At 33.0% G+C, this 13,890-nt stretch overlaps 1 protein-coding gene across 1 annotated transcript in view; it reads left to right on the top strand.

Moving 5' to 3' along the window:
• LOC106466418 (multidrug resistance-associated protein 1-like) overlaps nt 1-13,890 on the top strand; it is a 157,213-nt gene that overhangs the window by 93,334 nt on the left and 49,989 nt on the right. The window contains exons 12-17 of the mRNA XM_022394417.1: nt 970-1,107; nt 2,922-3,068; nt 4,495-4,579; nt 6,764-6,810; nt 13,192-13,368; nt 13,719-13,886. Coding sequence (XP_022250125.1) covers nt 970-1,107; nt 2,922-3,068; nt 4,495-4,579; nt 6,764-6,810; nt 13,192-13,368; nt 13,719-13,886 — 762 coding nt within the window. The remainder of the gene's footprint in view (nt 1-969; nt 1,108-2,921; nt 3,069-4,494; nt 4,580-6,763; nt 6,811-13,191; nt 13,369-13,718; nt 13,887-13,890) is intronic.

The raw sequence follows: 13,890 nt of genomic DNA, 5'->3' as shown, positions 1-13,890 counted from the left end.
GAAATCAAGCTTGGCCAACAAAGAGGCAGAAAATTGCAGTTGAGGCAGTCAAACATTGGTAAGTTTCTTTGTGAGCCAATCAAAATTAAGATCATTCATGAAATTAATTCGTGGCATATTCATAGAATAATTATTGGTAAAAAATCAGTAAGATTAACAACTTTCTGCCCCCCAGTGGCAAAGCGGTATGTCTGTTTTCAATTTTAGTGATGGTGGGTGCAAGGGGTTCCATGAGGGGAGGGGTGCCGTGAAACGTTATAAGTGTTGTGAGTGTTGGTATAATAAGCCTAAAGTAAAGATGTAGTGTGGGATCACCTAGCTTAGAGCCAAGTGCATAAAATTTATCATGAAAGTAAAAATATTGATTCAATTTTAAACTTAAATCATTTCTGAATTTTTTAATACTTTTTAAATATAAAACAAACCTCTTTAATCAATGGAGACTCTAAATTAAGAAATCAACAGATATTTTTCCATTTTTGTTGTCTATACATTTCATTTTATACTTTCAGTACATAGACTAACAACAATATTAGGTTATACTTTTGTTGCTAAGCAACATGACATAAAAGCCATTGTTGGAAGGTAGTGCTACCAAAATGCAATGGCTTTTTTATATATTAGAAGTTGTTAAGGTTTGTTTATTTGTTTATAATTAAGCACAAAGTTACACAATGGGCTATCTGTGCTCTGCCCACCACGGGTATCGAAACCCGGATTCTAGCATTGTAAGTCCTGAGCAGACAGTAATTGAACTATTTTATCTGGATAATTGCATTTTTGTTTTTATGACTCCTTCTATTTGAGAAATCAAGTGTGACATGCTGTGACACATTTTGGCTTTTATGTAGGTTAGATGATGTATGGTAATTGTATACTTAAAAATAACTCTTTTGTAGCATTTACAACAGTATTTGTGCTTTTAATATGATTCAAAATCCAAATATTTTATTGTCTTTATTTTTTTAGGTTCTAAAACTTTATGCATGGGAAACTCCTTTCATGAAACACATACTTCATATTAGAAGTCAAGAAATGGAGCTGATCAAAAAATTTTCGTATTTAAATGCTGGAATAGGATTTTTGTGGAACTGTTCGCCTTTCTTGGTAATATCATTTATTACTATTATATTGTCTTTTTTAAACATATCACCAAAGATGCTTATAGAACAATTAAGAAAATTATGTGACAATATCGTGCCAACATTTTTGAAGGGGTATTTTACAGGAATAAATAATGTGTGTTATCACTAATGTTGTAGATATGGTCATACATTTGGTAGCTTCCGGAAAAATATGCAAACATTGTATACATTGTTAATATGGTGGGATCTGTGTGCTCTAATGTATTTAAATCATGTATTTCATATGACTTATTGATGATTATTTCATGGTAAGACTTGTATCCCTTTCTATTTACAAGTAAGTACTCATTTACTTGTAGTATGATTTGAATTACTACTATTTTAATTCATGTTTTTTTTCTCAATAAGAAAAGCAAAATTAATAAATAAGTAGAAAAAGCAGTTGATCAAAAATATGTACACACTACTTTCAAATTTCAAAATTTAGTTTACCAGATTTTTTCACTGCAATCCTGTATGTCACTTATCTTTAGACTATTGTATTTCATAAGATGAACTTTCCATGGATAGGCACACCCATCGAGAATGTGAGCTGTACAAAATAAAAGGAAGGTAAATATCTCATGATGTACACTGATTTAAGATGATCAGAAACACAGAAACCTCACTGGAGTATAGTAAACTAAGAGTATAGTAAACCCTTTAAAAGTGTTCCCTTCAGGTCACAGTTGAGCTTGAAGCCTCCCACAAGCCAGGCAAGAGCTCTATTGACAGAGATAAAGGACTAACTTACTAGTATGACACTATTTAACAACTAAAACTACCAAAAAAAAGAATCTTTGGAATGATGAATTTTATTCAGGATGTTCCATTGGATAAAACAAACCTAGTGACAAATGAAAAGTATAAATGGAGAAGTTTGCAAAACTCTCTTCTCTGGCACAAAGCCTAGGCAAGGTGCAGAAGTACCATAAGGATAGACAGAACATGATGGTAAAGTACATGTACAAATTCACTAAATAAGTATCTGATGTACTTGTTTATAATTGTTTTTTTGTGTGGGAAAGTATTGTTACGTCTCCGTTTGTTAATTAACTTTCTGTAACTTCGTTCCGACGAAACTTTAGCGACACAAGTCCTTACTTAATAAAACTGGTTTATTCTTTCTGAATATAACTTCATGATACACTTATTTTCAATATTCGCGCTAAAACAAACACTATAACGAACGAACGTTAACTTCAACAATACGTCTCTCTCTGACTGCAGTTCAATTACTCATTACCTATACACACATTACCTTACCGTCACGTTGTCACCCTCTTTTATATACCAGACTACCCTATATCTAGTAAATACTAGAGCATTCACCAAAGTACAGGATAGTTCTAGAAAGTAGAGGGCGTGAGAATCACGTGATCTCGATGACGCAACAGTATACTTAGAATGTAGGAATTCCTTGAAAAATAAAAATGGTAATTTTTACAATCCAGTAGCAAAAGCAATATATTTTTAATTGCAGGCCTTTAGTAGAATATGGACATGAAAAGTGTAAACATATTCAGTAGATGACAAAAAAGATAAATTATAGGGGTTTAAACCTATGTATATGAACCATAAATCATTATATTGGGTAATACACATTAAATTATTGAGAAAATCATCTTCAAAGTTTTGTGATGATTAAAAATGTTTTAATTTGTTTCAGAACTTTAAAACAGGTTAATGAGTGCCTTTAGAATATAAAATAATACTTTTTTTTCCTGGTTTATTCACTACAAACTGTTGAACTGTGTAATAATCATATACCAGTGTGAATGTGTGTTTTATGTACAGCTAGCATTATTTACCTTTCTGACATATGTGTTGGTGGATGAAAGAAATATCTTGGACCCCAGTACAGCATTTGTTTCACTGACCCTCCTAAACATGCTTCGGTTCAGCTTAATCCTGCTGCCTGAACTCATTTCTAACATTATCCAGGTAACTAGAAATAGTGTGTAAAGCTGCCTCTCCATTTTTTAAATAATAAATTGAATTACATAATTGAAATGCTTTTATTGAAATAAAAGGTTTTGTTTCAGTGATACAGCACTTACTGTGCTTGGTTAACTCAAAATAAAGTTCAAACTTAACTATTTACTCTTCACTACTAGTTTATAAACAAAGAACCATAGATGAATAATGTTTGTGAATTTTTTGCCATTTGAAAAATTCAAAAGTTATTTGAGCAGATATAGTAACTATAATAAATAATACATATACATGTGCTTAAAGATTCATAAAACTATAATAAGGTAATTAGTTTTAACTTTGAAGAAATTTCACATGCTATATGAATCTTGTCTTAATTGTACTTAAATAGGAGGCTTATGAGCAATAATAATTTGTGCAAGTCAAATAAATGTATATCATTAAAAAGTGCATAACACTATGCTTAATACAATACAAACAATTAAATTATGGTTAAATTAAAATATGGTTTCCTTTCTATAATTAAATGACTCAATTGACACTATGCTATCAAGTCAATTCGAGTACTGCAAAAAGTTACTATTTCTCCAGTGAATCATGATAAATAGTGATGAAAAGTTGTCTATCTTTGCTATTTTATGTGAATAAATGGATGAACTTGCATATCTGTTATTTAAAATTTCTAATATATTTGATATAGGTTTTGTTGCTAAGTCAGGGTGAGTCTCAAGGTGAAGAATCTTTTATCCAGTTTTATTATCCTACTATGAAGTATTTTAAACAAGTAAAAACAGAGATCAAGCAGGATTTGCAAAGCAGCTTTTCTTACCAACTAAGCAAATAACTCAAATGTTACAAGCTTCGATCTATATTAAGACATAGATTTGCTGTATAATCAAATGATCACTAATGCTTGTTCCTCTTGGTCTTAATAGTTTAGGTGGTTAGAAAACCTCTCCAGTAAGCATAAAAGTTTCATTTTCACTTTATTTTAGCTTTCACTTCTTCAGAAAATTTACAAAACTTATTTATGCAAAGTACATCATATAACAGTTCAGAAATTATAGTCTAAGGCAATCCAATAATAATGGTATTACATGGATTCCTAGCTTAAAATGATGAGCTTAGCTTAAACATTGTGCCAAGTTTTGTGTTAATGAAGTAGTTGGTTAAAGTACCTGCTTAGCGAACAGGTGCACATGTTAAGTCTGTTCAGTCTCAGTCCTCACTTTAGACAAGAAAGAGATGGAAGATTGTGTTTCTTTTAATTTAGTTGTATTTATTAACTTGCATGGTTAGAAAAATGTTAAACAGATTTGTTAAGTTAAGCTAGAGAGATGTCTCATATCAGATATTTTGAACATTTTTATCTAACTAAAATATGTGAAAATCAAAAGATCTAACTGTCAGAATGTTTTGTTTTTTTTTCTTATAGACAAGAGTTTCTTTAGAACGAATGAACAAGTACTTATTGTCAGAAGAATTAGATACTGATTGTGTGGGTGATTTGGTTAAATATGGTAAGTCTTGTTGATAAAGAAACATTTTAAAATCAAGCAGTTATCTTAATTTAAAATTTTGGGTGACTGAAAAACCCAAATCATCTTTTCATATACTCGTTAAATTCTATAAACAAATAGTTAGCTTATACATTTCATGGTTCAATTCTTTCTGCTAATTTTATTCATCTATAAAACTTTAGTTTCAAATAATAAAAATAAAAATTTTCTGTTAATGAATTTTGTTTTCAAATCACAATTAAAACATCAATGTTTTTTGCAAAGAACATACTGAAGCTACTTGATGATGTATTTTCGCAATTTCTAACTTTGTCAGTTAATATAGAAAGGAAAATATTTTTTAAAGATGCTTTATATAAATAATAACTTAAAGATACTCACTTCTTGGAGTATTTAGTAATACTGCTTTGTACTTTGTATATTGAAGCTTTTATTCTTAGTGACAACTGTGTCACTGAATTTTACTTGTTAGGACTATAACTGTTAGGAAGGTTATGTTATACAGTAACTGTTTTATGTATCAAAAGGGTGAAACTCATCAACCAATTCCCATATGAAGCTAAAAATTATATACAGTAAAATATGGAAACTCATTCATGTATGTGTTTATGCCAATATGCAATGAATATAAGTCTTCCCTGTAGGTCTTAACCAAACATCATTACTTGATTTTATATATATATATATATACAAGCAAAAGTACCCACTCCCAGTTTAAGTTAATCTATCAATCTAAATTATTTTATGGACTTTAACAAGGTTAATTGTGTTGCACTCTTGGTTTCACTCAGAACCAAAGCTCTGAGCTACATATACTGCCCATCACGAAAAGTAATTGTTGATCATTTCAGTCAATCATTTCAGTCATGCTGTGAGCCACTCACCAATAACATATGGTAAATCTACATTTTTATTCTTTAAGTTACGTCACATTTTGAAATATGAATGATAGTATAATTAATTCCTAACAATTTAGTGTAGAATATCCTGCTTGTGAAATAAAATTTGGCATCAACATTATTCATGCCTATTCTCCCATCATTTCAAAAGTGAATGTTGAGTGCGCAGCTTTGCAAACAGGAGACAGGCAAATGCTCAGACAGATACCACAGTTCCCAATATATATAAAATATCAGTTCTTAACATGGCAACATGTGTATATTTCAAAAACACCATGTCATCTTCAGTTTTCACTCATCTTTAAAAAACATGCTTAGAAAGGTTAAAATAAAGAATTTCTAACAATTACTTACAAAATGGTAATTGTACAATTTAATATTCTTTATTATAAATCCCTACATTAGCATAAATTATGTTAAGCCATTAAACACATGTCAGAAACATACCAGACTTAGAGGTCTGATATTGGTTACACTTCAAAATAGTATTCTGTTCATAAATTAATGCATGGGTTAGTATGAGAACGAGTAAGAAAGCTTTCAAGAAATATTATTGCTAAGCATGCTACATCAGTCTTTTACAGCCTGTCAAATACTGCCACAACTACAAATTAAATAAATATACTGTATTTGTAACTGGTTTCAATCAGATACATATATGTGACAAGCACACACATGACTTATCACAGATGGGATAACCAATGGGAAACAAAGTAAAGGTTCAAATTGAATATATATATACATACATACAATTTTGAAATGAAATCATTTAATATTTTTTATAGAAAATGAAAAGGTTGAGAGCATTTAAAAGATTAACCTATGCAGATTACTTTTGTGATTTAATGTTTGGCTTATTAATAATTTCATAAGTATTTACAAAGAATATTTCATTCATCATATCTATTTAAAGAGAAGATAACATTTCTGTGTCTATGTAGAAGTTTTCAAAGTTGTGATGTACATCTCCCCAAGTAAGGCAGACAACAGTGATGACTTCCCAGCACCTACTTGACCAACAACTGCCACAAGCTGTCCTTTTTTAACATTTAGTCTAACATTTTTTAAAATTGGCTCACCATCTCTTTCCCAGCTAAATGATCCATTGTCAACAGTAATGGATTCCCCTGTTTTAGAATACATACAGAGTTTAGTTCAAGAGTTAAGATACAAATTAATGTGAAAGCAATTAGAGAACAAATAAGTTAACCTATCTCTTGTTGACATTGTATTTTGTATTATAATAAGTACTTAGCTTTGAAATGTACTACATGTGTTAAGTCAGCTTGCAAGAATAATAAAATTAAGTTAACTGGATCTGTTAATGTTCAAGTTAGTTATCATATTTATTATTATTATACATTTATAGTTTTGATAATTATACTTTTTAACTGTTTATCATTATTTGAAATTAAAATTTATTAGGTATGTAGAAGTTCTAACATCACGATTAGTAACTAAGCTTTTATACTGGTTCTATAGTTATTTGAAGTTTGTGAGGAAAACTTGAAGCAGTAACTCACAAAACATGATAATTTACCTATTAAGTCATTATGTAATATAATTGTTTTGTTCTGCTTGTGTATAAAAATGATGCAAAAAGTACAGTAAAATGTCACAATCTGAGCAGATTTACAAATTATGAAAGTTTATAAACTTGAAGTGATACATCTCAGAATTCTTCTGGAATGAATATTCACCTGCACACACAGTTTAACTGTCTTCCTTAGCTCTTCTGCACATTCTACAAAAGAGAGTTGAATTCCACTAGCCTTGTGAAAACTCCTACCTAATTTGAAGTGAATTTGCACCATTGCATGATGAAGTCATAATGCAGCAAAACTCCTCCACCAATAGGAGGGCAACACATGCACACTAACTCTTCCTGTGCATTTGCACTCATGAGTCTTCATTCTTTTTTGGCACTGTATTGAGCAAATATGTTTAAATTTCCCATATGTGTTAAATTTGATGAGATTCACTTCTTTAACAAATCTTTGATTTTTATTCTCTTTAGCTTTTATTTAAAGAGCTATAATATTTTATCATGACTTCTCAAATAATGGTGTTTTATACTTAGTCCCAAGTGTGGGACACTGTTCACACTTAGGCTTTATTTCTGCTGAGGGTTTTAGAGGTCCATTAACTGTCAGCATCATGCAGCCATTGCTCAACGTGTTGTGGATTACAACATGCTTCATGAGCCTCCTCCTCCTATCTCATCAGCTGAATTTCTTTCTCCTCAATCGACAATGATTGATTAGACAAATTTCTTCACCTACTTTGCTTTGGTAGTACTCTAACATTCATTAAATCTTTCATTAACCTTTCCATTTCTTACTGGATTTCATTCTCAGGTCCCTTTCCTTCTCATTTGCCCTTGTTCTTAATTATTTTTTTGTTTTTCACTTTATGACTCAGTTTTTATGTTTATCTTTTTTCTCTTAGTTATTAGGATTTATACTGTTTACTTTCCCTATTAGCTCTTTTCTCACAACAAATACCTCATTCCCTCACATTTGTGGCCACTTTCGTCAAGATTTGTCGACATTATTCCTTTCCTTTTCCCAGTTACTTGTCATCTATCTGACCAACTTAGGGATCAGGACCCTTTCCTTCTTTTCCCCTTTATAGTTTCCTATTTTTGCATTTTTTGTCTTTTTCTCACTACCCTTCTGTATTCCCTCTTCTAAATCCACCTTTCATCTGTGCCCCTTCTTCATGCTTCTAACAGCTTCTGTGCATGTTAATTCCCTTCTTGGTTTAACCTGTTCCATTTCTTCTGCACTATCTTTCCATACTTTATTCCTCTGCAGTTTGGACTCATTGGGTTAGGTTACATTTCTCTTTACTGTACCATTTCCCTCTTCTTGTGTACACATGATTCATCTGACTCCCTTTCTTTGCCCAAATGTCTTCTTTGGTGTTCTTTTCCCTCTCATGGTCTAGTCTGATAATATATGGCTTCTGTCCACATTCTCTTTGCAGGTTTTAACCACCAGAAGTAAGATTGACAATATGAATAGAGAAAGGTACATGCAAAATCATACCTGTAGGATAGTCACTGGAGTGAAGAGGAGAAAAACAAGACTACTGATAGAGGTAAGACAAGAAAAGTAGGATGACTTGGATTCCAGAATGGAAGGGTGAGAAGAAGACTGATCTAGACAAGGAATTTGAGTAAAGGGCTAGGTCAAGAAAGCGGGTCTTGGTCATGCTCTACTCAATTTTTTCCATGCCCTTTCCTTGCTCTAATCATACTTGTGGCTCATGTTTCAGGGCCTTTTTGTTTTCAGGTTCTAACTGTATACTTCTGTGCCCATTGACATCCTTTGCTGGAAGCTTCCTTCTTGTTGGCAAATCACCTCTCTCAGCCATTTCATATTCTCTCAACAGAGTTGCCTTTTCACACCCAGATCTTCTGTAGGATTTAAACTTGGTTGGACACATCCATCTTGGACATTTTGTCACCCTTCTCTACTGCAGGCTTCCTCTCTTACAGTCTTCTATTGCTCTTCCTTTGGTTCTAGCTGTCATTTTTCTCAGCCGTGCCTGATCTTACTTGTTTTTCTTTACCAGCTCTCTTATTCATCTCATCCTTCTGGATCTTGGATTTACACACTACTATTACTATCCTTCTTGGGCCTTCTTATTTGTGCCTCTCTGACTGCCTTGGCCTTGATACACTTGTTAAGTGGACTTCCCTTCCTCCATCATTATCCCCTCCCCTTCTTGATTTGCATTCCTTCAATTTCCTCTTACACTGAGGGTTATTCTTCCTCCACCTTCACATATGGAATTTGTCAGGTCTATCACCAATCAGAATAGACTTTCCTCTACTGTGGTATTATTCTTGTCACATTCTTCTCGTCCTTTCACTGAATTTGTCTTTTGTCATCTGTGACAGGTTTTTTTGTCATTGATTCTTCTGCCACCAATTACTTCCAGGCAGTAATTATGTGCACCACTATTCTACCTTTCTTACCAGCTTGCTCATCAAAGGATTCTTGGCCTCGGCTTTTGGATGAGCTTTTCCAGGTGGGCATATGGACTCTCTTTATACATCCATCTCTATAACCTCTGGCTGTTTTCTCTCCTAATGATTTTCAGCTTCTGGGTCGACATTCTTCAATTGCTTCACATTCTTTGAGTAGAATGTGCACCATTTTCCTTTCAGGACCTCTCTTTCATTGAGTAGGATACCACTAGGCACTTAGTGTTACCTCCCAGAAAACCTTACCGAAAACCTGCATCTAGCCAAAATAACAGAAAGTGCTCATCCCATCCATCCTGGTTCTTCACATGCTCGCTGTGAGATGGGGTGTTCTGAAACATCACATTTCTTTCCAATACAAGCCATACCTATTCCATAGACAATCATGGAAAAAGACAGCACCAGAGCAGTGTTTTTGCCCATTTCTCTGGCTTGTGCTTCCTGGCTTTTTAAAATAGAGTTTTCCAGTCACCTATTGCACTATCTCCAGTAAAACACCTTTTCAGACTGAAGAATCGATGGGGATCTGGGCACATTCTCCAGGTCTCTCCTATGCATATCTCTCCTTGTCAAGTGGAGTACAGGAGGCTCTTGTCATTTACAAGTTCCTAGCTGTTTAGATGGTGGACTATGGAGAATTCTCACGACCTAGGACTTAACTGCTGGAGCTAGAACAAGGGATCCCATTATGGTGGAAAGTGGAACTTTGGTGACACTGAGAGTGTAGTGAGGTTCACCCACATATATATCTGTGATACATTATAAATCACATACGGACCAATGATACAACTCACTATACCAATCCATTCAATACCTATATTTCTCATGTCCTCCTGCAACCAGTGTCTGTTTAGTAGAGTGAAGGTGAACACTATTATCTGTTTGTACTACATCTCAAATATACCTTGCTCCCACAGCTGGCAAGAGGCCTATAGAGACTGGTACTTGAGTAGAGATGTATATGAATATATGTACTTTAAACAAAATCATACAGTTCCCTTCTCCCACAGCTGGTTTTGACCTGTCGAGTCTGATGGAAGAAGAGGTGAGCACACAAGGTATGGTTTGAAGCAGACTCAACCTCACTTCATGTATTGGCTGTCTGACATCTTGTGTGCAATTCTGTCTGTCTAAGTGATACAAATCTGACTTATTTGACACCCATCTTCCCTATATAGGCAAAGAGTGTATACCCTGGATGAGATGAGATGTGGTCTGCCACAAGTGTACGCCTATGGAGCCCCTGTCATCAGGTGTCAGACCCCATGGGCTTCCTTCAGATGCTTTCTGAAGAGGGCTTATCTTTATAATCTTTGCACCAGTCCCTCCAACATCAATATGGGATTCTAGCTAAACTGTGTGAAAATGTGAGTATTTGTTATGAAAGTTAAAATTTTCTTTACCTGAAATGTATTTCTGATAGATACTCACCTCCACACATACATTCCTACACATCCCTTATAAACACACACTTTAGCTACCTTCCTCAGGTCTTCCACACATTCTGCCAAAGAGATTTGCATGCTACTAGCAATGTGAAAACTCCCACCTAATTCCACATGATTGCACCACAGCATGATGAGGCCATCATGCAGCAACATCCCTCCACCAATAGGAGGGCAACACACCTTCATATATACACTACCCCCCCCTGCACTTGTAAATCTTCATTATTTGACGAGGCAAGTAAGAAATGTGCACTAAAAGTGGGGACTTCTTCAGATATTGTCAAATAACACAAATTAAATAAATGAGAATTAAACTGCAGCTTAATGCCAGAGTTCATTTCCAAAATGGCCTTTGAATGATGGTATATAATGTTTAAGATATTCTGTAAAAAATGTCTTGAAGTAAAACTGATAACATACGTAGAAAGATCATAAGTTAAACTTTTTCTTATCTAAAAATGTATTTCTGATAGATACTGAAGAAGATTTTTGCAGGTGAAAAGTAACAGATTTGACAAATTCCTGATTAAAAGTACATGCTGTATATTATATATAACTTGATAACTGGCAGATATACAACCTAATTCCTTTCCAATGTTTAGTACATTCTCTATCAGAGTTATAGGAAATTCATTTGTGCTCTTTGGTAATGGGTACAAAGGTGCAGAATAACCTTAAATGTGTAATACCAAAAATTAATTTTCTTCAGTTTTATTTTCTACAGAACACTTAAAAAAACATCCAAATATATTCATTCATACACATACTATACTATATGACTTCACCAAAACCAGGAATCGTCTCTCAAAATAAGAGCATTTAATATCCCAGAGTTCCATTATCACTTCATGATGGTAACAACAATTATATAAAATTATTATGATGTATTTTGAACTTACAACATTGTGCAACAATAACTTTATAATGAGAACTTTGTTAGGAAAGATAATTATAAATTGCTTCAAATCATATTTTTTCATGTAAAAATTCAAAAATAAACTACAAGGACATCCATTCCTTGTTCATGATCATTTCCTATCCAGCATACTTTGCAAGAGAATTAATGCACCTGACAGATAGATAAATCTAATCAAAAATATGTACAAGATGTCATTACACTGTGAAATAAGTGAGCTTTAGGGAAGAGGGGTTTGCTCTAAAGTGATTTAAATCAACTTTTCAATAAACATAAAGTGAATTACTGCATCCAGTGTGTTCCACTGTGATGGGAACTTCCTGTGATATTATTTGAACATTGTTCCATTTACAAACCACTGAAAAATATCTGGCACAATTCTGCTTAGTTTTAAGCCTATATACACTGGAATCTTGAACACTGGGCCAGATGCTTGTGCTGTGATAACAGTCATCTGATTCAATTTTGAAATGAAGAGTTAGTATGGATTTTGAGGTGGGCAGGTGAAAAATTCAATGTGATAGCATTATGTGAGTCTTGTAAGACTGTAGTTGGGGTATTATGGCCTGGGTTATAACCTTATCATTGGGCCTGAAACGTACATATGAAGTATCTGTTTTTACAAATATCCTTGGATATCACGAAATCTTAAATGAACATGTTCCAAGGTTCTTTGCTTAGTTTTTCAGTAAGTATACTAATGTTTTGTGTAAGCAGAACAACACTCGCTGAAGCAAGGCACTTGCAAATAAACTATACCTGGTGTTAAAATAATAATATCACAGTTTTTGAAGGGCCTTCCCAGAACTACCTTGTGATCATTTAGGGGGGTTATTAAAAATTAACATTTATTTGTTAGGTATTTAAAACAACAATAAAAACAAGTTGCACCAGATTCCTGTTAGAACCCAGTTGAGAGCTTGCCTTACATATTGCAACACCATATTAATACAGTAACCATGAAGATCTTACCTGTAACGATATATCCAACTTCTTATAACAAGTAGTAACCTAATCGAACAATGCCATAATTTTTTCTTTGTGGTTAATGTACATATTTCTAGTTGTTATATATTTAATATTAAATTTCAAAAATAAATAAATGAAAATATAAATTTTTTGTGCAATTACTGTAAATGTATGATCAAAGTATTTCAATACATTATATATGTATTATGGTTTTAGCAATCATGTTTTTATTATTAGATAACTTGGGAAAAAAAAGCTATCTGTCTGATCATTACTATTATACATCCTGTTTGTCTCAAGTACTTGCAGTAAAGTTTATGTTAATTACAGAACTGATGTTAAATCAGTTTAATGGCCAAACTTAAATAGTATTTGGATTTTTCAAGGGTTCTTTAGCTTATGTTCCACAGCAAGCTTGGATTCAGAATACAACTGTACGGCAAAATATAATCATGAAGTCTGCCTTCAACAGCAAACAGTATCAGAGGTTGTTAGATGCATGTGCCTTAAGGACAGACTTGACCATTTTGACTGGTGGTGATTTTGCCGAAATTGGAGAAAAGGTGTGAATGTTTTTTAATATATATATTAAGAATTTAAAAAATGTAAATGCTTATCTTGTATCTTCAGCAGAAATGTAATCGTACAAAAAGAAATACCCGAATTATTTGCATTATTAACACAATAATGTCATGCCAATTAGTTGGCAATATATTTTTCAGAAACCAGAGTAGGCCATCTTAATTTTAAATGTAAAAGGTTGGTCTTGCTTTACTCTTCAGATATTAGTTTTTAAGTTAATCATATTATATTAATGATATTATTCACATTTTCATCATTTGTAACATTTAGTAAATGAAACGAGTTGAACATATGAAGATATTAAAAAATTATCATGTCATGTGTAAAATAGGGAGTGAATCTTAGTGGAGGACAGAAGCAGAGAATTAGCCTAGCTCGTGCTGTGTATCAAAATGCAGATGTTTATTTGATGGATGATCCTTTGAGTGCTGTAGATTCCAATGTTGCTAGACACATTTTTAAGTATGTTATTGGACCTGCAGGATTACTAAAAGACAAGGTAG

Source organism: Limulus polyphemus, unplaced genomic scaffold, assembly GCF_000517525.1.
Source record: "Limulus polyphemus unplaced genomic scaffold, Limulus_polyphemus-2.1.2 Scaffold2252, whole genome shotgun sequence".
NCBI classification, from domain to species: Eukaryota; Metazoa; Arthropoda; class Merostomata; order Xiphosura; family Limulidae; genus Limulus; species Limulus polyphemus.
This window is presented reverse-complemented; position numbering and strand designations above follow the sequence as displayed.